This window comes from Arabidopsis lyrata, assembly GCF_000004255.2.
Source record: "Arabidopsis lyrata subsp. lyrata unplaced genomic scaffold ARALYscaffold_1, whole genome shotgun sequence".
Classification (NCBI taxonomy): Eukaryota; Viridiplantae; Streptophyta; class Magnoliopsida; order Brassicales; family Brassicaceae; genus Arabidopsis; species Arabidopsis lyrata.
In genome coordinates, this window is record NW_003302555.1 from 12027432 (window position 1) to 12053952 (window position 26521).

General features: G+C 38.3%; 7 protein-coding genes and 1 pseudogene across 8 annotated transcripts; 2 read left to right on the forward strand and 6 right to left on the reverse strand.

Moving 5' to 3' along the window:
- Positions 1-9: 9 nt before the first annotated feature.
- Positions 10-1281, reverse strand: LOC9326793 (putative F-box protein At3g23260). Its single transcript, XM_021014737.1, is given in 6 exon segments — positions 10-272; positions 275-511; positions 514-642; positions 645-920; positions 923-1027; positions 1206-1281. Coding segments are annotated over 6 exon segments (1068 nt in total). The 3' UTR covers positions 10-27.
- LOC9329532 (protein KINESIN LIGHT CHAIN-RELATED 3) lies at positions 1264-4092 on the reverse strand. Its single transcript, XM_021013407.1, has 3 exons — positions 3815-4092; positions 1716-3475; positions 1264-1633 (listed from the first exon to the last, which is right to left on the reverse strand). The coding sequence occupies exons 2-3, from the start codon at positions 3449-3451 to the stop codon at positions 1432-1434; spliced, it is 1938 nt and encodes a 645-aa protein (XP_020869066.1). The 5' UTR covers positions 3452-3475; positions 3815-4092; the 3' UTR covers positions 1264-1431.
- A 361-nt stretch (positions 4093-4453) lies between these two features.
- On the reverse strand, positions 4454-8136 carry LOC9329533 (protein EXECUTER 2, chloroplastic). The gene is made up of 11 exons (XM_002893426.2): positions 7709-8136; positions 7492-7608; positions 7345-7410; positions 6899-7005; positions 6736-6817; positions 5811-6497; positions 5585-5711; positions 5317-5483; positions 5146-5220; positions 4822-4914; positions 4454-4744 (listed from the first exon to the last, which is right to left on the reverse strand). Exons 1-11 carry the CDS (start codon positions 8027-8029, stop codon positions 4643-4645), a joined length of 1944 nt encoding a protein of 647 aa, XP_002893472.1. The 5' UTR covers positions 8030-8136; the 3' UTR covers positions 4454-4642.
- A 1262-nt stretch (positions 8137-9398) lies between these two features.
- LOC9329534 (alpha-mannosidase I MNS5) lies at positions 9399-13164 on the forward strand. Its single transcript, XM_002890685.2, has 15 exons — positions 9399-9698; positions 9785-9827; positions 9920-9985; positions 10064-10125; positions 10202-10301; positions 10430-10612; positions 10797-10845; positions 10968-11147; positions 11290-11410; positions 11528-11609; positions 11700-11785; positions 11897-11997; positions 12121-12262; positions 12353-12503; positions 12705-13164. The coding sequence occupies exons 1-15, from the start codon at positions 9568-9570 to the stop codon at positions 12930-12932; spliced, it is 1725 nt and encodes a 574-aa protein (XP_002890731.1). The 5' UTR covers positions 9399-9567; the 3' UTR covers positions 12933-13164.
- Positions 13165-13382: 218 nt separating this feature from the next.
- LOC9326794 (ubiquitin-fold modifier-conjugating enzyme 1) lies at positions 13383-14831 on the reverse strand. Its single transcript, XM_002893427.2, has 3 exons — positions 14340-14831; positions 14190-14251; positions 13383-13702 (listed from the first exon to the last, which is right to left on the reverse strand). The coding sequence occupies exons 1-3, from the start codon at positions 14670-14672 to the stop codon at positions 13573-13575; spliced, it is 525 nt and encodes a 174-aa protein (XP_002893473.1). The 5' UTR covers positions 14673-14831; the 3' UTR covers positions 13383-13572.
- Positions 14832-17941: 3110 nt separating this feature from the next.
- LOC9329535 (phosphatidylinositol 4-kinase gamma 4) lies at positions 17942-19554 on the forward strand. 2 transcript variants are annotated; one of them, XM_002890686.2, is made up of 2 exons: positions 17942-18315; positions 18401-19554. In XM_002890686.2, the coding sequence occupies exon 2, from the start codon at positions 18417-18419 to the stop codon at positions 19350-19352; it is 936 nt and encodes a 311-aa protein (XP_002890732.1). In that variant the 5' UTR covers positions 17942-18315; positions 18401-18416; the 3' UTR covers positions 19353-19554. The 2 variants fall into 2 exon arrangements, with proteins under 2 accessions (XP_002890732.1, XP_020869069.1); XM_021013410.1 differs by having other exon boundaries at positions 18416-19554.
- A 115-nt stretch (positions 19555-19669) lies between these two features.
- LOC9326795 lies at positions 19670-23255 on the reverse strand (annotated as a pseudogene).
- A 1467-nt stretch (positions 23256-24722) lies between these two features.
- On the reverse strand, positions 24723-26128 carry LOC9329536 (F-box protein At5g25290). Its single transcript, XM_021013409.1, has one exon. The coding sequence runs from the start codon at positions 26044-26046 to the stop codon at positions 24913-24915; it is 1134 nt and encodes a 377-aa protein (XP_020869068.1). The 5' UTR covers positions 26047-26128; the 3' UTR covers positions 24723-24912.
- Between the last annotated feature and the right edge of the window lie 393 nt (positions 26129-26521).

The following is a 26521-nucleotide window of genomic DNA, read 5'->3' on the forward strand; positions in this document are numbered from 1 at the left end:
ATATGGAACCCGTAAGTTTGTCACAAGTCATGTGCGTGGTGGAAGAACTGTACCTTGTTGAATTTGAGCCAAACTTGGAACATAATTCATAAGAAGTGAGTAAGATAATCTGAGTGTTGAATCTCCACCATGACAATCCACTTGTACGTGTTTATTTTCTCCCACAAAGTAAATGGTATTGTTGAGATTACAGTACCTCTCGCAGAACACTACAACTTTGTGCTGTTTGTCGGCCAAGAAACTGATCCCATTAGACCTATAAAAAAAATCTCATGAAAGGTTTGCGCTGTTACCAAGTTGCTCCATGACATGTCTGTTCCTGTACTAGTTGCCACCCATACATGCAAATCCCATGAAAATGGGTACTTATTACTATAACCCAACAGAAAAAGTTGCTCTTCTCTATTCACTGATATATCTGTAAACATATAAGGAACCTCCTGAGGAAGAGACAGACTTTGAAATCTCTCTGTTGTGAAATCAAAACTTTGTAAGAAATAAGGATATGTCACGTCACCACATCGTGATTGATCATATCAACAGCATCATGATGATCCAGCCTCAAGACTTTGTATTGCTTGCAGGAGGATTTGTTGTGGTAACCGAGAGCATAGAAGTCGGATTCCTTGTAGCTCTTTCTAGTTTAATCCACTTGGTTTCTCCTGAACATGGATTCCAAACCACGAGTCTATTGTCCTTGGTGGTGCATAGCAATAAACCATCGCAGTGAAAGATGTCACGTATATCGACTTCAACTTGTGAAGAAGATTTAGAAAAGGGAATTTTAACAGATGGAGCAACGTTGTTGTGAATTCCGTGGAGATTGATCCTTAATAAGTAAACCCTAGAATCAATCAACATGATAATCAGAGACTCCTTTGGTGCATTAGCAGAATGCTTCTTAGCAAAGCTACCAGTTCCTTCCATTGTTTCGATGTTGATTGCAATCGTGCCATAGATTTAGCCGGAACCCTAGAGAGTATCTCTTCTTGCAAATCCACCGGAAGCCATTGTGCATATATGCACCCTCAAGCTCCATGAACACTTTAGTAGCCATTGTGCATGCCTTGTATTCATATTTATAACATGAGATTCGATTCAAATTTTAGAGTAGAATTTTATGATTTGTTCTACCTAATTCATCAATCTTGATTATTTTCTGGTGATTCGGGGCTGTTTTGGTTGTTAACGAATGCCAGCCAAACTGCAGTGAATAATTGTAATGCTGTTGTTATGAACATGAGATTTAGAGTTGTCTAAAACTGGTAATGATCTTCTCATTCAATAAATTAAAAACAAATATGTGAGCCTGTTAATTCAAATACACCGGATTAAGACAGTGAAAGGAAAACACTTCCACAAACATAATCACAAAAAACAAAAATATCGTATTCACATTTCTGTAAAATAGTAAGAAAATGTAACATATTGTTAACGAAGAGCCGAGGAAGAAGTGAGATCGGAATCAATTAGAGTCTTGAGTGATTTAGCTTTCCTTCCTGTAACGTTACCAGCTTCTTTCAAGAGTTGGACCAGCCTCCTCTTCTCGTCTTCCGTTACAGGATTCGCTGTCCCGAGTTTTTCCTCCCGAACCCCAACCACGTGTCCTAGCAGCGCAATCGCATCATCCAACCTATAATCACAACCGAACCACAAACTTGTTTGAGGTATGCAGGAGGATGTAAAAAAAGAGATAAATTAACACAAGTACATACCTGCCAATTGCATCATAAGCTCCTGCAAGGTTGCTGTACAATCCAAGTGTTTCCGGGTGATATGGACCACACTCTTGTTCTAAGATACACTTGGCCTCTTCAAACAACTCAACAGCCTCTTCTATTGCGTCGAGCTGAATGCATGCTAAACCCATTTGGTTAAGTGCAATCCCGAAAAACGTTGATTGTTTCTTTCCAGTCGCCCGTAGTTTTGAGACAGCGCTCTTAAATGTGTTGTACGACTCCATGTATTTCCCCATCATATAGTACAACACTCCCATTTGAGCTTCAATCCCTGCAATCATGATTTTCTGGCCAGGAGAATCAGCATATATCTTCAGCGCCTTTTGAAGCAAGCTAATAGCTTGTTCCACCTCGTTCATAGACTCGCAAATCACGGAGATATCTGTAAGACCACTTGCAATCTCTTCAGGAGAAATTTCTAGGTTATGGGACTCGTATATCCGAAGAGCATTTTCACAATAAGACTTTGCTTCTCGCACTTTTCCTGTCCGATTATAGAGATCAGCTAAACGGATATAAACTGAACCAACAGCTGGATGGTTCTCTCCCTTTGCTGTCTTCAGTGCTGTGAGAGATTTCTGGTATGCACAAATCGCTTCATCAAACCTAGACAAAGACAAGTACGAGTCACCAATGCTAGTATCAACAAAAGCAACCTCAGACTCTTGTCCATTTGCTGCCATGGCCATACTGGCTAATACCAAATGCTCAAGGGCATTCTCGTGATCTCCCTTAGTCTCACATATAAGACCCATGAGTCTTCTATCCGCCGCTTCTGCGATTGAACCTGGTAAACCACTTTCTCTATGTATAGAAAGAGCAGTTTCGCACACCTGTTGAGCCTCATCAAACCGTAATGCTTGTACAAGAGCCTCAGCTAGGTATCTGCATGTTTCACCAACTCTTGGGTCATTTTCTCCCAAAACCTTCTTCTGGATATTCAATCCCTCGGTATAACACGATATCGAGTTCTCTAGCTGCCCCACCAGAGCATAAGTGTCCCCTAACTGCATCAGTCCAGCAAATTTGGCTAGAGCATGCTCTTCACCCTCTTCGACAACCGGAATCTCAACTGAGCGCTGCAGAACCGGAATTGCCTCATTGTACTCCTTTAACTTACAATGGACTGCTGCTGTAACATGCAAACACATGATCCATTCTAAACACGGTTTTCCATTCTCTGCAGAAGCCTCAAACAACTTAGCTGCTCGATGAGTTAACTCGAGAGCTTTGTGGGTGTTATCACCAGAACTAACCAAATTTCTCGCTTGATTCAGTAAAAACCGTGCCAGCTCTACATTTTCAGATGACGGTTCTTCATTTCCATTTTGTAACTTGGTATTTCCGACTTTCTTCTTCCTCATTCCACCAACTCCAACGTTCGATTTGTTCACATTCTTCTTACCAATTTGTTTCTCCATATCCTTGGGCATGACTTCCAAATCCAAGTTTGAAGAGTTTGACTTCACATCAAACTCTTCTGGCTTTGCCACTTCGTCCTCCTCTCCTTCATCTTCCAATATATCAATATCTCGCATCTCTCCCAAAGCAAGATGTTGTAGATCAGAATCAATCTTAGACTCATCACCATATGATCCAAAACTCTGCCTTGAAGGAGACTGATTAGAACTCTGCAATTCGCAGAGATTCTTACATAGCTCCTCTATCGTTGTGTCAAACATTTGGTCCGCATTAACAGACCCTCCTTCCATTATTTCCTCCGAATAAACAGCTCTCTGCACACAACCATAACCCAAACATCATCAATGGAGCTAAAGAAGGATGGGCAATTTCAGAGAAGGCTCCATTAAACCAAAAACGAAATAAAGGCAAATCCTTTAAGCAAACCCACAAATTGAAACATGTATTGAATCGAATCCTGGAAGAATGCATTGAAGTCCTTATCATTATCCAAAGACACAAATCGTTATATAATCTTTTTTCAGACCTTTCATTAGGACACATTAGCCATTGTAAAACAATACACGAGCGGAGAATACCTTTGTTTCAGAAAAACAACGAAAAATAAATCGAAAGGGGGGACAAAGAGAGAAACATAGAGACAAAATTCTAACCTTGTTTGGGATTGTGTCGGAATCGAAATCCTCGGAAGGAGACAAGAACAAGGAAGATCTGAGAGAAGTCTAATTGTAGAAATGACAAGTCCAGAAATGGGTCGGACTCGGAGGGTGAGAGAGTTGAAATTTCAACTTCTTTCTTTTTTTCTCGGTGGAATGTCAAAGAGGGAGGGGGAGGAGGAGCGGGAAGAGAGAGAAGAAAAAAAAAGTTATTCTTCTAATGCCGCCATTGCGCTGTCTCACGGGAACACAAAACTGCATTTATTGCTATTTTACTTTACCAATTCCAGCTAATTTGGGAAGAAAAACTGATTTTAAGTTTCAACAATACTAAAGTTGTAAATCTAGTTATCAAGATTATTAAAATGTAAATTTTTTCTCTCCCAGTCGATTTGAGGCTTTAAAAAACTTACATGGCTTGTTTCCAATTTCAATGGTGATATATAGACCATACTACCACAAACCACTAGACTAAACGTATATTTTTGTTGTTCATAATAGCATAGTTAGCCAATGACGATGATATAGTTTGTATAGTTGACCCCTGTTTTCATTTGTAAGTGGTACCTAGTAGTAGGGATGTTTATTATGTATTTGTTCAAACATATCTTAATAGAAGCCTAAAACAAACCAATGTGAACCAAATTTAAACTCAACTGAAAATTAAAGACCAACCCATAATGCACAAATCCACAGTATATTTCGTCTGAAATTGGTTACTTCCCCATATTCTACAACCAAATTATCTAAAACAAACAGAAAACTAAATCAAAAGTTCTTATATTCAAAGGAGAATATAGTTACAACGAAACGACAGCGTTTTGGTCACTCAGGCAGTCTCAGACGGTTGAAAACGACCAAGAAACTCTGCTCAGGGCCAATATATAGAAATCCAAGATCCGCACCCTTCACATATGGTCCCATTCCCTGTTCAGAAAACCCCATCCATTAAAACCGAAAGACGAAGAAATGATGCTTGGCTCTTTTGTGTTTCTATGTTTTACCTTTCCGTTGAGTTTTAAAAGCTTGCCCTCGACCCATTTTGGGTTTTTAAACCCAAAGTCTGCGATTCTTCCTTGTCCTCTGTAACTCGCAAGCTGCATATACGTAAACAACTTCTGGATAAGCTTTTGATCCAAATGTCAATGTGGTTCCAACCCATGAAATGTCTAAGCAATTGTTTCAATAGGAGATTAGATCGTTTTTTAATCTTTTTCTGGTTAAGTGTTTAGCTTAAGCATATGGTTCTTGATTCGATTTACATGTCTGAGCATGCTTTTGTTTTGGGTCTGTAACTGAAGCTCAGGAGATGAGGAAAGTGTCATTACCACTCCCAATTCCTCTGGAAACAAACCATGATTCGTCATGCGACTCCCATTCCCGATCCTTGCACGGAAGGTCACCTACCAAGAATTTGTGACCTTATCTTAGATTCTTCATCTTATACAAAAATGCCATGATTGAAAAAAAAAAAAACAATTTAAAAAAAGATAAATAACCTCGCCAGCAGGTACATTTGGATCCCCTGTCAACTTTACAGCCTCAACATATTCAAAGAACTCTATATCTGAGGAGTTACTTCCTTCTGCATCATTCCACCGACCGTACTTACGCTTAAGTTGCACTATCTCAGTGCCATATGGCCCGAATGCACCCACATATAGGCCTGCACTTCAAGTTCAGAACATATTCCAAGTTGAGTTGTATAAAAACATTCTGAGCCCAAATCAAAAGAAAGAGAATAACACTAACGCATAACATGCTTACCATCAAAAGGGTCTAGGTTGCTTTCAGGAGTTATGATTCTATTAAATGATGTATACTCCGAGAGACGGTTTCCTTTTTGCGCCTGATTTATAGCAAGCTTGACAATCTCACGCACATTTCTCGATACCTAGAACATTAAACGAACAATCCTTATATCTAAAAACATTAACTCGATAACATAAAGTGGTTTTAAATATAAAAAGTGGTGTAAATTCAAGAAATATACCTTCAAAGAAGCTTTTTCTGAACCCCAGAACGCCTTGGCAACCTCTGGTGGCATCAAATCTGAAATTCCTTGAGCTGCAAGAGCTGTTACTTGTTCCTTGGACACTCCGTTTTTCCTTGTATCGATATCAATCTTACTTCTCCCAGGAACGTGCAAGATAAAGGAATCCCTTTCAGCATCCATTATATCTGCCGAGACACGGTCAATCTCATCATCTATAGAGGAATCCTCTATGTTATGTAGAACCCCTCCGATGACAAGCTTAGTGTTTAAATGCTTTCCATAATCTGCACTATCCATAGATGAGATTTCTTCAATACTGTCATTTTCTTCTTCTTCTTCTTCATCATCGGAAGAATTTGTTTCCTCAATGCCTTCTCCAACCAGCTCTTCAGTAGCAGCATCACTGCCTACGATCTCTTCCTCAGGGATTTTAATAACATCCATTACTTTCAGTTTTAGCCCTGGGATTTTATCTTTTAGAAATTTTATCACATTTTTTATTCCTTCTTCAGTTGGTTCCCCAGCATTTAGTTGTATATCTTCTTTTTTATCCGACTTCAGTTCACTTCCTCGTACATCTAGAATGGATGGGTCATCGATTGAGGTATTTGATGATTGCTGTGCTCTTAAATATGAATTCTCGGAAATGGACAGGTTTTGCTTCACGTGTTGCAAATACACCACCTGAACACAGTAGATATGTACACATCAGTTCAAAGGGGTTACTCAGTGCTTTTTGAGAAGAAGAAAGGACAATATATGTGTATTTAAAAGAACTTCAGAGAAGTAAAGAATGGAAGGGTGATTGGAGCAGCAATTATGTAACACTAATTTTATACAATAATACCAGATACAGGTAAGAGGATATACTGTCATCAGGACTGCTAAATTTAATTGTACAAATGTGATTTGCTTAAATTACCTGCATAACATATCCTCCGTCAGTGTCTTTAACAACGAAAATCTCAAACAGAGGTGTTCCAGCTGCTTCAGCCACCAGCTGTCTGTATGAAACAGTAATGAGATTCAATTACCACTAGCAATTGAGAGAAAAAATTTAAATCCTCAGCATAACCTGCTCTCACCTTGGACTGTAACTCTTGCCAATAAACCTACCAACACCTGGAGTTATGTGTACAATTCTGCCAAATGGTTCCTCAGAATCTCGAGGATAACCAACCCACCAACCCACCTACATACACATCAGAAACGTGATCAATACTTTGAAATTCTAAAACAATCCCAGTCCAGATAAAAGCATAGATTCTTGACTAGAGATTTGGGCAATAACATGAAGCAATCCTTGTGAAAATTGACCAGGTGAAACCATCACTTATGTCAGGAAACATATTTTTCTTCAACTAATCTTAACTACCTTAATAGTTTACAGACATGAAACCTCTTTTGCATCTCTTCTAAAGCTTAAGAACTCTTGTACTTTCTCCCTTTTTTCTTGATTCAAATGTGAAAGTGTCATCTAGGAAAATCTTACAAGCTAAACAAGACAAGAACAAAGTATAAACAAAATTACCAGTCCACTTCCTGTCTCGTTACATAACCTGGAAGCATCATGGTAACGCTCTTCGCTTATTGCAGTCTGCAAGGAAGTTAATCATACATAAGTAAAGAAGAAAACATAAGAGTTTGATGTTATAAAAAAACACATATATGTATTAACCTGTAACTGGCGCATGATCTCAGCAACAGCATCATCAACAGTAGCTTCTGCAATAGCTTGTTTCAACTTTACTGCTTCTTCAAAGTCTTCTTTTTCAACAGCATCTTCAAGTTGAGACTGTTACATAAGCTAGAAGACTCCAGAATTAGAAAACTATAAGCAAACGATAATCGTGTAAAAAACCATCACCAGTGAACCGAGTTTAGATGGATAGAACCTTGAGAAGAGAAACAACGGTCTCGACTTCTTCAATCTCGGAGAAGTGGCGGTTCCAACGATCCCAATCCCACTTATCCTCACACGAACTGGTATCTGCGCCATCAACGGCGGGGCAATTTCGCAGACAGCTTAAAGACGGTTTCTTAGGGTTCCAGGTTGTTATAGAAGCGAAGGAATGTCGTAGGCCGATAGATACGGAGAAATTGGTGCGTTTGTTGGTCGAGAGCTCCGGAATTGGAGAATTTTTGGGGCTGAAGAGGAGGTGAAATTGAGGAACAGAGATTCTTTGGCCGATAAGACATGGATGAGTTGTCGCCATCTGAGGACGTTTCGCCGGAATTTCTTGCCGAACTGAGAGGCTTAGCCTTGGTTTGACACCTCAGGACATTTATGGATGGATAGAGAGAGAGGAAGGTTTTACCTTTAGTTAGAGAAGGTTGTTTTTGTATTTGGGAAAAGGGCAATTGCGTAAAATAGCAACGCAAAAGCCGAGTTTTTCTTTTTCACTATTTTGGCACTAATCAATATCGTTAGGATAGGATTTTGTAAGTCTATATGGTCGTTCTGATTACTGGAATCTAGGTAGGGAGAGATCGAATTTAGCGGATAATTGGGATGGTACCTGATAAAATATTGGTACTCGTTTCGATTCCGTTTGAGATATCTGATAAACGTAATATATGTCCAGTTTTACATAAGAAAAGACAATCGTTCCATTTTTTTTTTTAGATGAAAAGTTTTTAGATCTAGATCTACTTTAGTTTTTCAGTTTTGACCTTAATCGACATGTTAATAGAAGCTTAGTTCTTTTCTTTTTTTGGCAGTGCTAAGACGTGGAAAAATCGTTTTTTTTTTTTATAAACCCTATCGGCTATCCGGTCGGCCTCGGTAGAAACGCACCGAAGTGCTACATAGTGGACTGGTCCACCGTGTTAACGGTTAGGCCCTTACGGGTTACCACTCTGCCTATCCCGAGTTTGGAATGCCTTCCGACTAAGTGCCAGGGGTAGTCAGGCCGCCTGCATTTCTGGCTACCAGGTAAACCAATTGGACCAAGGCCCAACTGACAGACTTCCCAAACAAATGTGTTTTTGTTTCCAGGGAGAATCGAACTCAGGTTTGGGAGTTTCACCCTTTCCCAAAGCTTCTTCTGCCACTAGACCACATATGCTTGGGCCACATCTAGATCCTTTAAAGGATGACAAAAAGATCTTGATGTTAAACAATTAGAGACCGTCGTGTAGCTTTCGAGGCTTGGCATTGTAGCAGAAGTTGCCATGTGATTCAGTGGATGGTGCCGCGGGTGGAAGGAGGCAAGGAGGATAGCAATGTCGTGCATGCGGTGAATGTAGGTTTTAGATAACAATTTTGATCGATTTTGTTTAGGTTGTACTTATCAAAACAAATTTTATCTGATTCTAATTATGTCATTCTCAAATATTCTAGGTTTGGATTGAATTGATAATATATATAAAATTAGTTTACGAAACAAAATAAATTACTAAATATTATTTTTTTTAAACATACCAAACAAATCACAAAGAATCATAAATATTCATTACCAAAAAAAAAAATCATAAATATTCTATAACTAATTCAATAAGTATTTTGGTTGAGTTTTGTTTTTATTTTCGTAAGCTGTAATTCAATATTGGCAGTTCTTTCACTAAAAAAAAAAAGAAAGTCAATTGAGTTGTACCCGTAAAAAGGGCAAAGAAGGGAACAGATCCCCAGTTAGAGAAGAGAACTGACGTTGTTCTAATCGAGAGATCAGACGCGGCGGAGAGTGGAAGAGATGATCAATTCATAAATTCCTTCTTCTCCTAATTCTCTTTTCATTTGATTGGCTTCTTCATCATGTCTTGTCCTCTCCATCCAAAGCGTCTCTTCCTCTGCTTGCTTATTTCTCTCGCTTTCTTCGTCGTCGACCCTTCATCGCAGCATCTCGAGGTCAAGAAGAAACAAATGCGAGAGAAAGTACGCGAGATGTATGTAAGCAGCCATTTTTATATCAATTCTTCATGACCCATTTGTTCAGCAACTATTGAAACCTTTTCAAATCTCGTTTTTACAGGTTCTATCATGCGTATGACAATTACATGACTTATGCATTTCCGGTTAGTAATCTACTACTTCAGCTTATCATTTTTATAAGTTGTTGAATTCTGGCTGCTGTGTTTGAATTCCACTAAGTTCTCAATTCCAACAGCATGATGAGCTAAAGCCTCTAACAAAAAGTTTCACAGACTCCCTCAGTGAGCTTGGAAATCTTAAGGTAACCTTGTACTAGCTCATATAGCACTATAAATGATTTTTAAGCAGAAGCTTGACTCCAAGATTTCTGATTTTCCAGCTTGAACACCTGCCAACAGATTATAATGGATCAGCTGTTACACTTGTTGAATCCTTATCCAGGTATGTTTTGCAAAAGTGAAATCATTCCGTAAGTGGTTTTTCAGTACCTGTTTGACATGATTCTCCTTTGTCCCAGCCTTGCTATATTGGGAAACAGTACAGAATTTGAAAAGGGGATTCTCTGGCTCTCAGAAAATCTAACATTCGATATTGATGCCCGGGTCAACCTTTTCGAGGTAGAAGTCTAGTTCACTATTCTGTTGAAGTTTGCTTCAAGAGTCTGGATTTGTCCTCGAGTTCTGTAAACGAGTTTACTCGCAGTTGATGCTTCTAACTGGTGCTCTTTTTGGCTTCTCATTTGTAGTGCAATATAAGAGTTCTTGGAGGACTTATCTCTGCTCATCTTCTTGCAATTGATCCAACTAATAGGTTGATTCAGGGTTCCTACAACAATCAGCTTCTTCGATTAGCTGAAGACCTTGGAAAACGCTTTTTGCCAGCGTTTGAAACACCTACAGGATTACCATATGCATGGATTAATTTGAAGGTACTGAGTCGTCACTTATGGAATGCACATAATACAATTTTACTTCACTGAAAAGGAACAGTCTTTTTGATATTTTTAATTCAATTCTTAAAGGTTTCTATGCTCTTACCTGCTTAAGTTTGAGCTTGCTCTTCTAGTTTTCTTGGGAAAAGGGATATTTGAACCTGAATAATATCTTTGGCAGAATGGAGTAATGGAGAATGAGACAACTGAAACAAGTACTTCAGGATGTGGTATGTATCCTGTTACCCCTTGTTTCTTTTACATTCTAGTGGTAAGCACAAATATTAATCTTTGATGAAACTAGTTTTCCGAATGTGCTCATGAATTTATTGATATGCATTTTACGTTTTAGGTTCTCTCATTCTTGAAATGGGATCATTGTCACGGCTCACTGGTGACCCTAGATTTGAATCAGCTGCACTACGTGCGCTTCGTCAGCTATGGAGGATGCGAAGTTCGTTAGATCTGCTTGGGACGACATTGGATGTGGTAACTGGGGAATGGATAGAGTACTCCTCCAGCATTGGAGCTGGTATGTTGTTCATTCAGAGGGATTCTAGTGGCAATTCTTTTTCCGAAGAGTTAGCAAAAACATTTTACTTATATGTGTGGAATAAACTTGTCCCTTAGATTGATGTGGCTCTAATGCGTAATGTCATTTCTGGTCTTTAAAGGGGTTGACTCTTTCTATGAATACCTCTTGAAGGCTTATATTCTTTTTGGAAAAGAAGACTACTGGCGAATGTTTCGTTCTGCTTATATGGCATCTCAGAAGTACTTCAGACATGGGCCTTGGTAATATACTAGCCTGAAAAAATGTACTTCCGCAATCTCTGTTATGACACTAAGACTTCTATTGTGCAAAAACTGAAAATTGCTATATGTAATAATGAGTTTATCTACCTGGTTTAGGTACCATGAAGCTAATATGTGGAGTGGAAAACCAACTTACTGGCAGCTCACAAGTCTTCAGGCGTTTTGGCCTGGTCTGCAGGTATAATGAATGAATGGATTACTTAAATGTCATAGAAAGAACAGTCGAAAAGGGGATCTTCTCATTGTCATTCTTAAGTCTTGCTACTAGGTTCTTGTTGGAGATATCGCAGCTGCAAATTCATCGCACCGCGAGTTTTTCCATGTATGGGAAAAGTTTGGTGTATTACCTGAGAGGTGTGTATTCAGTTTTCTTTTCTTTGCGGGCTTCCTACTTGTATCTTGAGTAGTCAGTCATTTTCAAGTTTGCCGTTTGGGCTAAAGTACACTAAACAAATCTTTGTGCAGGTATCTACTGGATCATCAAATCATACATCCGACAATGAAGTACTATCCACTACGTCCTGAATTAGCAGAATCCACGTTCTACCTATACCAAGCTACAAAAGGTCTTTGTTTTTCTCTTTTTAAGTTGTCTCACCTTGAATGTTTATTATGTGACACACAAGATTTGAGGCATCCCTCCGTTGACTATAGATGTATTTTCACTCCTTTGTTCCTTCTTTTTGCAGATCCATGGTATCTAGATGTTGGTGAAACAATTGTAAAATCTCTTAATCTGTACACAAAGGTGCCAGGGGGATTTGCAAGTGTTAGAGATGTGACGACCATGCAACTGGAAGATCATCAGCACAGTTTCTTTCTCGCTGAAACGTGAAGTCAACGTTCACTTTCTTACACGTTATTCTTTTCTTACTTATACAATGTCAGAACATCACATTGCTTGTTATCTCACATTCACAGGTGCAAGTACTTATATCTCCTCTTCGATGATTCATTTGTGGCCAAAAGGAATTATATATTTACAACCGAGGGCCATCCTATACAGGTTGTGAGCTCCTGGCATGAGAAACTACCAGAAAATTATTTCTCAGGCAACTGGACCCTTTCAAAGGTCTGTCTCTTGTTCCAGCTCTGATCATTTTGGAAGAAATAAGACGTGTATGCATGGTTCCACTGTCTATTCAGTGTGCATAGCAATGCTATTTTTCAGTTGATAGACAGAAGGGCAGGCATTAAAAGAATTAAATCTAGTCTCAATGCATTATTAGTCCACTCTCTGCTGCTGCTAAACTAGCAACGTGAAAATTTGCAGAGTGGATCATGGGAAAGTAGAGCAAGCGCATTGTCACTGCAAGTCTGTCCATCGATAGCTCTTAACTCTAGACGTCCTAAGCAACACAGAGAGAGTGCTTGCCATGTTCCTGACGAGCAAATCAATCATAAGTGTTGGAGCAACAAAGAGTGTGGAGTTGATGCCACTACTTGTAGACTAAGAACCTGCAGCGGGGTTGGATACTGCGGCTTATGGAATCCCTTATAACTTTGGACACAAAACAGTGGGGTTTTGGGTTTCAGTAAAGGAAAGAGAAGAGGTGGGGTTTATGAACGGATACTGTAAATTAATGTGAAATGACAAGTTTTGGTTGACAGAAAATGGATAGTTGTTGCATGAGGCTGTTGTATCTTTTTCTTTGAGTCATCAGTCTTGACTTGGATATATATATTATGGGAGGATCAACCTCGATCAGATGGTATCTACGACCTTTAACACATTTAACATAAAACTTTTTGTCATTTAATTTCCCCATCGATCATGAAAAAAAAAAAAAAAACACCTCTTCACGCAAGTTAGCAACTGTATATGGTCTCTAAGCCTATATGCTTCTATGACTCATATATACTATCTTCCTTTCCGGGTCAATGAGCTGTTATCAAGTAAGCATACCACCTGCAAAACCAGTCATTGATTTCAATTTCAACAACTCGAAAGTAGTTGAACATCAAATCTCCTCAAGTTGTGCAAGTATTCATATAAAAAACATTACAATAGCTTAAATCTTTATTGGGTTTCATGTAAGTGTTTTTATAGGGTAGACGCAGCCACCTCAGTCATTTCTGAGTTCAGCTATTACTGATAAACACCTCAACATTTCTGAGATTGATATAAAGGTTACATAAATTTAAGATTCGGCAGATGTGGCTGCGTCATCTTTGTGCTTAATAGCGCCGGAGTCCACAAGAATTGGAATCTCTGCAGCTAGCCACGGAGCGAGCCCCAAACAAAGTGCATGTGCTATACCAAACCGAGGACTGCATAAACAAAATCCATTCATCAATGCAATGAAAAAGACTCTGTTCTCATATTAATGATAGAAAAGGATTGCCTAAGATGTTCAACCCAACCTCAGTGTTTAACAAGGTAAAAACGAAAACATACAAAATTAAGTTGACCTGCACAAACAGCTTAGTACTAGATTTTTCCAGCCTAAATGGATCATCACACACACGACAACAAACCAATCTAATTAACATCTTTGGACGGCGATTCTTTCACAATTCCTCTAAAATCGAGACTAAACTGATCTAAAACACTGCAAGCTTCTCTTACAATGTCTATGCAACCAGAAAGCTTAGTAGTAGAATTTGCCGGCCTAACTGAATCATCATACAAAAGAGGATCGAGAACAAATTAACATCTTTCTTTCACAATTCCTCTAATAACCGAGACTAAACTGATCTAAAAACACTGCATGCTTATCTTAGAATGTCTATGCAACCAGAAAGGATAAAAATTTACCAGTTTTTGGCCCAGAGAGGCTTGAAATGCACAGTCAAACATATCTTCCCACCTCGATACATCTACACACAACAAAAAAAAAACGTTAAAGACAAATCCGATTGAGGAGAAACCACCTCAAATCGAAAAATAAAAACAGAAAGCCCTTACCTTCTGGGTCTTGCCATCAATCTCAGGCAGCTCAAGCTCAGGAGCAGTGGCTGGGTAGGTGATAGGGATATCGAACTGGAGATCGAATTCGTATTTGAGAAGATTGTGAACATACCAACACTTGCCAGTCCAACGCGTTCCTTCAGGATTGGAAGCAGAGATACGGAACCAGTCATTATCGTTGGACTTGTTCATTTGGGTATACGCAATCAGAGACTTGTACTCTTCTTTCAGCCTCTGCGTCCACGCCGCGCCGTCTCTTGGACCCGCCTTTGTCGTCAGAAGCGGTATTCGCGTTAACGTCGACTTCGTGTTCGGATCCCATCCTTCCATTTTCTTCGCCTACCGATTTGGGCGTGTGAATTCAAAACCCTATTTGTCGATCGGAATCGGATGCTTGATTCTGATTCTGATTCTGATTCTGATTCCTCCTCTTTAGCTATTTTTCAGTTGTCACCATTGTAACCGAAACAAAGAAAATCAAACCGTATTGAATCATGCGGTTTGGTTTGATGTTGGTTTATTTGGTTAACATTGTTTGAAACCTTTTGGTTTGGTTTGATTACACCATGTAACTATGTAAAAATCTAATCACTTTTTCACATTACACCATGTAAACAATACAAACAAACAAAGATTTCTGAATACAAAATAAATTTTGCTAAACAAATACAAAGAAAAAAGTACTCAGAAAACTTTTTTGTTTACCAAAATTTATTTTTCAAATTAGTAAATTGTATTTCAATAAAAAAAAAAAACTAAAAATATTTGTGTATAAACTATCAAAAAACATATTAGTGAAATATATAAATCAAAGATATTATTAGTGAAATTCTGGTTCAAAAAAAATTATAATCCTAATTGGCTAAACTCATTGGTTATGAACACATCTTCCAGGTGTAAGATAGAGATGGAAAATTGAAGTGTTTATTTAAATAATTATGTGATGATGATGAACAATTAGCTAGGAATCACGCTATTGTCTACATCTTGGATCATCCAGAAGATGATCATATATCACGGTCTCAACAAGTTTATGCCTTCTCCGGAGTACCACCATCCGTGTTTGTGCGATCTAGAATATAAATTTTGGTTAAATTTGTAGAGTCAAAATGTAATGTTGAGGAACATGGTCATGCTAGAATAACAATAGATGAAGTTGTGGTAGACATTCGATTTGCTAACATGGATAGGAACACAACCAATCTTATGGTACAAAAAGGCAACAACGGTCAGTTCACCTAATGCCAATAGATCACAAACGGTCTTTATCCAATAATTCTAATCGACAACAAAACTTTTTTTTTGATTGATTCAATTTCTATTTTCGTTTTGTCATATTAACGGAACCGTAACGTCGTTTCTCGATTTGTTGGTTTTGACCGGATTCAAATTGTTCGTGTAGAAAATTCAAATTTTAGCAAAGTTCATGTAGTTGTAGGCACACTTTAAAGTTCTGTGTATGAATGCGATAAAGCAACTAAGTTTAGGGGGGAATTGACCGTTTTCCCATTAAACCGGCGTCTTTCGATTTGTTGAGAAATCACAAAAAAGTTTTATTCTAAAGAGATTCGAACTCGAAATAATGAAGACCATGTGAAAACGTCGTTACCAGCTGAATTAACAAATATTTTCAAAAGTACTAGGGGTTGAAATAGGCTCTTTTCCCCGCAAAAAAAAAAATGAAGTAAAATGAAGTAAACTATATCACCTAACATACATAGCAGAGCATGTTGAGCAATTTGCAACAGATATGTTGGTGATATGCAACTAGATTTCATACAGTCAGCTAATCGTTTACCGGGTGCATTGACAATATCTGTTATTAGTTGGTATGTTTCTGAATCCATCCCACTATGCTTGTGTAGTTACTTTTCTTTAAATTCATCATGATATTAATTGTGCTTTTGCCTGTTACAGTTTTTGCTATCCCACTTTTTTAGTTGAAACTATGTTAGTTTTTTTGGTCCGCAGTATGCTGATTTGTTCTTGCAAGTAAGTTGATATGGGTGCTTTGGCGCTCATAAATTTTAGTTTCTTAACGTGAAAAACTCATTTTCACATGTATGCTGGTGATAAAAGAGCCATACATAATGTGTCTGAGTCCTGAATGATAGGGTGATATTAGAAGTCTTCTTTTGCATAAGCTTTATCTGTGCCTCATTTTTGTGAGATACAACAATAAGCAGTTGATCTTCCACTTGTAAGTAGTTTTTTGACCAAAAAAAGATTGGCTGCCCTACTTGCACTTTCAGTGTGTCTTGAATCAAATTAGCTTGTAAATGAATAACATCAGGGGAGTGAAACTACTGGTTTCCATTTGTATGTCTACTAAACTTCTGGCTTAGAGAGATAAAGCATGGAGACAGGTTATAGCACCAGTTCAACCCCTATGATAAGGTTGCAGCTCACTGAATCATAGTCCTGGGGAAATTGGCTCAGTTGAAGCTGCATCAGTTACAGATATTGACAGTTACCTGGGTATATGTGAAGCTCCAGTATGCAAGTGATAAGGACATCAGACAATGGATAGAATGGTCAGCTCTAGTAGTTAGATATGTATTTTCAAGTAACGCAGAAACATGTTTGAGGAAATTTTTATTTGGTCGTGTGAACTGGATGTATATATACACTTATGACGTTATGTTGGGATATTAAAAATGTATACATTAAAGTATAACAGTTTATGCACAGTATCATTTGGCAATCAGAGCTTTCTTTATGCTGAATTCTATTTCTAGCCTATATTTTACTTGCCTTGTGGTTTTACCTTCTTTTATGATGAATGTTTCTTCTCCATGTATAGGATTAGGTGGATATTTGATATGGTTGATGATGCGTTGAATAAATTTTGCTACTTGATCTTATATTATGCGTTGCTCTTTAGATGGATATAGAAGCTATCTCATGGTTGTCAATTGTCATGTCCAGTAGGTGGCATATTTCTAGTCACTTTGAACTATCAAGGTTCCTTCATCTGTTTGAGAGCACCTTCAGTTTAACTTGGATATACTTGCATAGCAAACTAATTTGTCACTTCTACAATTTTTTCAAAAAGTAGTAATTACCTAGCAGATGTTTGGGGGCACTATCTTTATAGAAAGATTAATGTCAAATCCTGAGAGGAGAGACTTTGTCTAGAGAGATGGTTTTTTATTTTATTGTTGACATGCCTCCAGACCAGAACTTCTGACTCCTCAAACTGTGATAATGGGATTTGACAAAATTTAGATTGAGGATAGTTTCATTTCATGTTGTTCAAGAGCTTATTTGATGTGTTGTATGCTGCAGAATCATGAATAAAGTTTCTCACAGGAATGGTTGCTTAATAAAGTTATATCGATTTCTAGCGTTTAGTATTCAATTATAACTGTCTTCTTTTTTGCTAAGTCTAATATCTGTATTAACAGACTCTCTCTTAAGTTAGTAGGAACTTTTTTGACCGCATCCGATTTATCAAACTGTCCCGATGCAACAACAATGATGTTATCGATTGATCTCTTTTCAATTTTGTAACCGTGTAATCCGTGATGGTCCAAAAGCAAAACTCGTTTGAGTTGATAATGAATATTTTATCCAAATTTTTTTCTTAAATATCAAATTATTTTGTCCGCTTCACACTAGTTACAGTGTTAGACCACCTCCAAATGGAGGTTTTAAACTGGGGTTCTAAAACCCAAAACGATACAAAAAAAATTCAAAACACCAAAAATTGTCGAGAACCGGTTCTTAAGTAAGGGATTTTAGAACCCCTTACGTGTCTGCCTTTGATTGGATCAGCTAATTTTAAGGAAACAAAACAAATGTTCTCTCTCTTCCTCGAAAATCTTTGTCGACTCGCTCTCTCTCTTTAGCGGCTTCTCGCGGTTTTACCTCACCGGCGACTTGTTTCTCCGTTGGGACTTATTTCTTCTTCCTTACTACTTCCGAAGACGACCCTTCCTCGCTAATTTCCTTTCTCTTCTTCGATTTCTAGGTTTTCTTCTTCGTCTTTGTCTTCTTCTATTTTGTTTAGTGTCTACAAGTTGTTTGTTAAAATGTCTCTGAGTTAAAGCATTTAGATTCTTTGTTTTCAGGATGGAGGATGTTTTTCCTAACCTCTCTCAGGTTCCAGAGGAGATACGTACTCACTTGGAGAAAATGATTGATTGGTTACGGCAGGCAATTGTTGGGAGGAATGAACTGGATCGATTCAGAGGTGCTGAGCACATCTTAAAGGTTTGCGATAGCAGTGGAAATTTGGTGTGCTTGTTCAAGGCCTTCAATGCTGGTGATGAAAACTTAGCAAAGAATGAAGCATGTGTGTACCTGCTTGATCATCCCGAAAACGATCACAGATCAGTGTCTCCAAAAATCTATGGCTTCTCTAGAGTAAGACCAACTGTATTTCTGCGATTTAGACTAGGAAACGAAATGAAGATGGGTATTTTGATAGAATATGCTGAGTCAAAGGGTTGCGCACGTCGTAGTGGCTTGGGAATACCTGTGAATGAAGTTCACAAAATTCTTATCACAGATATACGTTTCGGGAACAGTGATAGGAATGTAGAAAATGTTCTGGTTCAAGAAAGCGAAAACGGGGCAATTCAACTGGTGCCAGTCGACCATGAAATGTGCTTTGGGAATGAAGTTCAACCTTATAACATCTGCAGTCCCTGTTGGTTAGGTTGGTTGAAGGAAGAAATGAATCTCAATCAAGTTTTTTCCTCGGAGTCGGTGAGTTACGTGACAGGGCTAGACGTTGAAAAGGATATTGAATTTGTTCGAAGATGTGGATGGGAACCTGGGATTGAGTTTAGTGAAAAATTCAAGGTGTTTGGAACCTTTTTGAAGAAGGCGGTTTTTCAAGGATTGACAGGCTTTCACATCGGTTTGATCGCGGCATTTAAATGTGAAAATATGAATTTCAACTTGCAAAGTATAATCGACGATGTTGCTAGAGATGACGATTTCTATGATAACGTGGGTATTCGCTTAGAAGAGGCTCTGAAGCAATATCAAGAGGAGGTTTAGATTTTGAGAGATCCGAGGGAATAATATCAAGAGAAGATTCGTGGAATTGCAGATTTTTTTTCTATTTTAATAAAAAGAAAAATAGTTTGTGATTTGATGAGATTTAAAGGAAAAACTTAAAGGTGATTTTGGGAGATTTGTAGAACAGAAAGAGGAAAATTTGGGTTTACTCAATACTCACATCATTGATCCCTTTATCAAACCACATCATCATTGCCATGTACATATCTTTCTTGTAGAACAGAAAGTTATATTTCCAAAGTCTTTGCATCATAATTATAAGCTTGAATTTAAACAAAACATCATCAATACATTCATACGAGCAAGACTAATGGCCAACTTCTAAATTACTAAATGGCTTGAACCTCATGCTAATAAATTAATCGTAAAACAAAGCTTCTTTAGGATTATAACAAGATCTTTTAGTCTCATTCACTCCTTTCCGATTGTTTCCACCCAACAAGTGTAAGAACATAGATGATGGAAGCGTGCATTGATTCCGGACAGCCCTTGTAGGTAAGCTCAACAAAAGTTCCTGCCCCTTCTCCTTTCGCAAGTCTTCCCGGGTTTACACACACACAGGCATGCTCTTCGACAACTGAGCGCTGCAGAACCGGAATTGCCTCATTGTACTCCTTTTAACTTACAACGGACTGCTGCTGTAACATGCAAACACATGATCCATTCTAAACACGGTTTCCCATTCTCTGCAGAAGCCTCAAATAACTTAGCTGCTCGATGAGTTAACTCAAGAGCTTTGTGGGTACTTATCACCAGAACTAACCAAGTTTCTCGCTTGGTTCAGTAAAAAACGTGACAGCTCTACATTTTCAGATGATGGTTCTTCATTTCCAGTTCGTAACTTGGTGGTTCCGACTTTCTCCTTCCTCATTCCACCACCTCCAACGTTCGATTTGTTAACATTCTTCTTACCAACTTGTTTCTCCATATCCTTGGGCAAGACCTCCAAATCCAACTTTATAGAGTTTGATATGGGCTTTGCCACTTCGTCCTCATCATCTCCTTCATCTTCCAAGATATCTATATCCCGCATTTCTCCCAAAGCAAGATGTTGTAGATCAGAATCAATCTTAGACTCATCACCATATGATCCAAAACTCTGCCTTGAAGGAGACTGATTAGAACTCTGCAATTCGCAGAGATTCTTACATAGCTCCTCTATCGTTGTGTCAAACAATTGGTCCGCATTAGAATGCAGTTCACTAACAGACCCTCCTTCCATTAGTTCCTTCGAATAAACAGCTCTCTGCACACAACCATAACCAAACTTTATCAATGGAGATATGCAATATCAGAGAAGGCTCGATTAAACCGAAAACAATCCTTTAGTAAACCCATAAATTGGACCCTCTACTGAATCGAATCCTGGAAGAATACATATATGTTAAATAATGCATTGAAGCCCTTATCATTATCCAAAGACACAAATTGCTCATATAATCCTTTTCAGACCTTCATTATGACACATTAGCCATTGTAAGACAAAACACGAGCAGATTGTGTCGGAATCGAAATCCTCGGAAGAAGACAAGAACAAGGGAAATCTGAGAGAGAGAGAAGTCTAATTGTAGAGATGACAGGTCCAGAAATGGGTCGGAGGGTGAGAGAGAGTGACTACCAAGAATTTGTGACCCTATCTTAGATTCTTCATCTCATACAAAAATGTCATGATTTGAAAACAAAAAGAAATGTAAAACACAATTTTAAAAAGATAAATAACCTGGCCAGCAGGCACATTTGGATCTCCTGTCAACTTTACAGCCTCAACATATTCAAAGAACTCTATATCTGAGGAGTTACTTCCTTCTGCATCATTCCCGAATGCACCCACATATAGACCTGCACTTCAAATTCAGAACATAAATCCAAGTTGAGTTGTACAAAGACATTCTGGGCCCAAATCAAAAGGAACTGCATAACACTAATGCACAACATGCTTACCATCAAAAGGGTCTAGGTTGCTTTCAGGAGTTATGATTCTATTAAATGATGTATACTCAGAGAGACGGTTTCCTTTTTGTGCCTGATTTATAGCAAGCTTGACAATCTCACGCAAATGTCTCGATACGTAGAACAATAATCGAACAATCCTTATATCTAAAAACATTAACTCGATAACATAAAGAGGTTTTAAATAATAACAAACTCCTTGATCTGATTCTAGAGTTTAGCTTTATAAAAAGCGGTGTAAATTCAAGAAATATACCTTCAAAGAAGCTTTCTCTCCCCAGAACGCCTCGGCAACCTCTGGTGGCAGCAGTTCTGAAATTCCTTGAGCTGCAAGAGCTGTTACTTGTTCTTTGGACACTCTATTTTTCCTTGTATCGATATCTCTCTTACTTCTCCCAGAAACATGCAAGATAAAGGAATCTCAGTATCCATTATATCTGCCGAGACACCGACAATCTCATCATCTACATAGGAATCCTCTATGTGATGTAGAACCCCTCCGATGACAAGCTTAGTGTTTATAATGCTTTCCATAATCTGCACTGTCCATAGATGAGATTTCTTCAATACTGTCATTTTCTACTTCTTCTTCTTCATCAGAAGACTTTTTGTTTCCTCTATGCCTTCTCCAACCAGCTCTTCAGTAGCATCATCACTGCCTACAATCTCTTCCTCAGGGATTTTAATAACATCCATTACTTTCAGTTTTAGCCCTGGGATTTTATCCTTTAGAAATTTGATCACATTTTTAATTCCTTCCCCAGCATTTAGTTGTGTATCTTCTTTTTTATCCACCTTCAATTCATTTCCTCGGACATCTAGAATGGATGGGTCATCGATTGAGGCATTCGATGATTGCTGTGCTCTTAAATAAGAATTCTCGGAAATGGACAGGTTTTGCTTCACGTGTTGCAAATACACCACCTGAACACAGTAGATAGGTACACATCACTTCAAAGGGGTTAATCAGTGATTATCAAAACCTCAGAGCAGCAATTTTGAAACACTAATCTTATACAATAATACAAGATACAGGTAAAAGGATATACAGTCACCAGAACTGCTAAATACAAATGAGATTTGCTTAAATTACCAGCATAACAACAAAAAAAAACTCAAACAGAGGTGTTCCTGCTTCCAGCCACCAGCTGTCTATATGAAACAGTAATGAGATTCAATTACCAGCAGCAATTGAGAAAAGATTTAAATCCTCAGCATAACCTGCTCTCACCTTGGGGCTTGGACTGTAACTCTTGCCAATAAACCTACCAACACCTGGAGTTATGTGTACAATTCTGCCAAATGGTTCCTCAGAATCTCGAGGATAACTAACCCACCTACATAGACATCAGAAACGTGATAAATGCTTTGAAATTCTAAAACAATCCCACTCCAGATAAAAGCATAGATTCTTGACTAGAGATTTGGGTAATAACATGAAGCAATCCTTGACAAATTGACCAGGTGAAGAAACCATCACTTATGTCAGGAAACATATTTTTCTTCAACTAATCTTAACTATCTTAATAGTTTACAGACATGAAACCTCTTTTGCACCTCTTCTAAAGCTTAACAACTCTTAACTTTTCGCCCTTTTTTCTTGATTCAAATGTGTAAGTGTCATCTAGGAAAATCTTACAAGCTAAACAAGACAGAACAAAGTATAAACAAAATTACCAGTCCACTTCCTGTCTCGTTACATAACCTGGAAGCATCATGGTAACGTAAAGTACCTGCATTCCCCTAATCTGCACTGCACAGTGGAGAAGGCTCATGCCTGATTGGACTCTTGAATTCTTTGGTTCTCCCTGACCCTGAGCATATAGAGCCCCTACTCCTTCAACTGTAATATCCTTTAAGGATGGCAAAGAGGTTCAAATTCAACAACACAATGCCTGATGAGCACAAATATTCTCCAACTACAACTGTGAAAACGACTACCTGATTTCCCTCAATGCGGTAGACTCTGCTTGCCTGACATGTATGAAGATCACAGGTCACCTCTTTTTTTTTTTTTAGGGAAAACATTTTGGCGAACATATATGCAATTACTCAATTTTCTGACCAGAGTTTCAAGAGCATCGAAAACAGACCTAACGTTATCCTCTATAATTGTTGTACCCTCCCGTGGTTCAGTCACCTAAACATTTTGAAAGATAATAATGAAAATAGTGAGAATCAACAAAAAGAGTTGACAACGCAGTGAAACACAAGTATTTGTGTACATTCAATCTAACATACCTCTCGTCCTGTGTTTTGAATAAATTCCGTGTTTGCATCAAAACTACGACCCATCCTATCAATATCTGAACTTAACTCTTGTTTTGTACCCTGTCATGAAATGCTAACATAAACAAAATGAGATAAAATATTGATCTTCTGCACTTGAGTTATACTAAATTGTATTAGATCATTTGGATGGTATAGCTCACGAAAGAAACAATCATAACTGATAAGAATAGAGTTCTGTGGTCAAATCAAGAAAAATTAGTAAGTGAACAGTCTTTAAGAGCGCTAAAGCAAACATGGAAGTAAGAACTTACCGAGAGCGATAAGTAAAAACCATCAATCTGGTCGCAAACATTATTACATGTATCTGATAGGCTGCGCCCTGAGAATGTTGCAGACTAAATTTGTGAATTATTGCATATTGATTTGTCAACAGCACTTCAAATGAGCAAGTGTTAAGTAGCACAGGTATGGTGTACATATTTGTAGCCTATCACCCCAAATATAATGAGCAAACCATACTTTCTACCACCTGTAAATTGAAGGAAATTGTTACTATATTTTACTTTTGAGCTACAATGAACAGAAAACAAGAACGATGTCACATAAATAAAAGATTCTAGGAAAGAAAATGCCACAGATAAGGACATATGTCTCTCTTCTTTGATGCGGAAAAACCTTAGCAAAAGAAGAAAAACATAAAAAGAGGATCTCAAAACAATTGCCACAGAATAAAAGAAGGGTTCTTGTGTCTTGTTTCATATCAGCATAATAGCCCATGCCAAGCCATTTTGGTCAATTGTCACATGTTTTTAATGCAGAAGATTAGAGCAGAATGGAATACAAAACTTCAACATAAAAACTCTAGAGGACCTGATCTTGCTTTCGTAACAATAGTGTCATAGGTCTGTTTGAAGACAACAACTGCAGTTCCTGCCTAAGACTGTTGAACCTACAAGAAAAATAGAGAGTAGACGAAGTAAATTTAAGTCCCTCACAAGTCTTTCTTAATCGGCTCTATCAAGTATCAAATAATGTATCTGCGTCTCTTTCTCTTTTCCTGCTATGTTTAACTTAAGATTTGATTGTCGCAATTTGTGGAAGTCTATCTTACTTCTCAAGGCATATTATTTTTTACTCTTTTTAGTGCTTCCAACTAGTGTATGATGATTTGATCTGAAGTGATGGTTTGAAATTGGGAACATAAGTCCAAGATATTTAAACACTGGCAATTCCATAGATTTTACATCAAAAGAAAAAGAGGATAACAAAGTAGAGTTTGGAAATGTGTCAACAACACCAGACTGTAGAAGAAAGAAACAGAGCAAGGCCGAGGGAGAAACCATGAGGAACTCAAGAATCAAGAGGGAAGAAACCACCGGGCATCCTTGACGTTTAAGTTGTGGCTGTGTTTGATGGTCTTTGTTGTAAGATTGAAGACACAGATGTCGGGGCGTGAAGGATTCCTGTGACGGATACGATCACCACGGGTGAAATAGATGGAGTTAGGCTCAATACCACGGGTATGGTCAGCAGGCACGGTGGTTCCCAAATCGAGAAAGAGGGCCTCATCACCTAGAGAATGTACCTCAAGAAGCTGGGTTAAGTAGGTCTTCGGGTCAAGATCTTTAGGATCTCTCTTGTACACGTGGAACATCCTATGCACTTCAGAGTTACCTAACTCGTAAGAACAGACAACCAAAACCTGACCTGATCTTGTAACAGCAATGCTTTCACTAGATGAGCTGATCTTATCTATGTTGACTCTTAATTGTTCATCCCTACTCAGACTTGGCATCCACATTGGAAGCTTATGGTTCTCGGACACATCCTTGATACCATCTTCACCATGTCCAGACAAATCCAAGTGTCGAATGAAGTCACGGATGGCAAGGACGTAAAGGCTGTAACCTTTAAGTACCATATCTTTTACACCGCGTAACTCCCTGCGAACACCGGTCCTTGTTAAGATCTCGCGGTAATGATCATCCCCTTTCTTGCAAAACCCTAGAAAGTCGTTCATTTCAAAATGCCACACAACAACGTAGTCTTCCTTGTTGTCGCCTACCCACAAACGACCTCTCAGATCTTCGGCAGTATGAGGATCCCCAGGAGATAAATCACTGTATAATATATTCCTGACTTTATTCTCTCCTACTCGCTCAATCTTATAAAGGCTACCTTTCAATGATTCTAGTGGTGGAAGATCGATCCTCTCCTCGCTAAAGACATCTACAATATAGAGTTTCAATTGAGAATCTACCACCAGAAACCACTTACCTGAGCTTCCCAGGAATCGATACCCTGAAAAGTCACTCTTCGTCTCGTAGACCATACCATCTTCTGGGTTGTAGATACGACAACCATCCTCTTCTGTAATTAGCATCAGCAATGGTGATCCGAATTTTGGCCGCAGGATCAAAGTCGAACGCAGGGCCTTAGCAGGCTCAGGATCCGGAAAACTCGATGTTCGTTTGAGCGTAGATCTCTCCATTCTCAGGACGGGGATTATCTCGTCTGTGAAAAAAAAAATGAATTCGTTTTTGTTTTTTTTATCTCGTCTTTTGACAAGATTGAGAAAGCGTTAAGTTGCCACATATATATGTACGAAGCCCGATAACAGCAAGAAATTATATGTTAACGGCTCGATGGCCCAATATATCATGGATCATTTGGTTAAAAATATTTCATTTTTTTATTATTTGGTTTGATTACACGATCATTTGGTTTAGTTTGATTTGGTTTGGTTTGATTACACGATGTAAAAATCTAATGACTTTTTCATATTCCATCCACGATGTAAACAAAACACAAACAAACAAAGATTTCGTGGAAGCTCCCTTTGCCTATTGGTTGACCAAGGGTTGATTAATGCTTCTACACCAAGAGGTTTGAGGTTCGAGTCCTAGATATTGCAATTTATTAACAAATTTGCAGATTAATAGAGGCAAGTGTGCAGGAGATCTCCA

Coding starts and splice junctions, on each gene's coding strand:
- LOC9329532 (XM_021013407.1), bottom strand. CDS start 3,451: ATGGAAGGAGGGTCTGTTAATGCGGACCAAATGTTTGACACAACGATA. Junction 1,634..1,715: donor GCTTATGATGCAATTGGCAG/GTATGTACTTGT, acceptor TTGTGATTATAG/GTTGGATGATGCGATTGCGC.
- LOC9329533 (XM_002893426.2), bottom strand. CDS start 8,029: ATGGCGACAACTCATCCATGTCTTATCGGCCAAAGAATCTCTGTTCCT. Junction 7,006..7,344: donor ACGAGACAGGAAGTGGACTG/GTAATTTTGTTT, acceptor ATGTGTATGTAG/GTGGGTTGGTGGGTTGGTTA. Junction 5,221..5,316: donor CAAATGTACCTGCTGGCGAG/GTTATTTATCTT, acceptor AATTCTTGGTAG/GTGACCTTCCGTGCAAGGAT.
- LOC9329534 (XM_002890685.2), top strand. CDS start 9,568: ATGTCTTGTCCTCTCCATCCAAAGCGTCTCTTCCTCTGCTTGCTTATT. Junction 10,846..10,967: donor AACAAGTACTTCAGGATGTG/GTATGTATCCTG, acceptor TTTACGTTTTAG/GTTCTCTCATTCTTGAAATG. Junction 11,411..11,527: donor TACTTCAGACATGGGCCTTG/GTAATATACTAG, acceptor TACCTGGTTTAG/GTACCATGAAGCTAATATGT.
- LOC9326794 (XM_002893427.2), bottom strand. CDS start 14,672: ATGGAAGGATGGGATCCGAACACGAAGTCGACGTTAACGCGAATACCG. Junction 14,252..14,339: donor TTGATGGCAAGACCCAGAAG/GTAAGGGCTTTC, acceptor TGTTGTGTGTAG/ATGTATCGAGGTGGGAAGAT. Junction 13,703..14,189: donor CCTCTCTGGGCCAAAAACTG/GTAAATTTTTAT, acceptor TTGTTTATGCAG/TCCTCGGTTTGGTATAGCAC.
- LOC9329535 (XM_002890686.2), top strand. CDS start 18,417: ATGGAGGATGTTTTTCCTAACCTCTCTCAGGTTCCAGAGGAGATACGT.
- LOC9329536 (XM_021013409.1), bottom strand. CDS start 26,046: ATGGAGAGATCTACGCTCAAACGAACATCGAGTTTTCCGGATCCTGAG.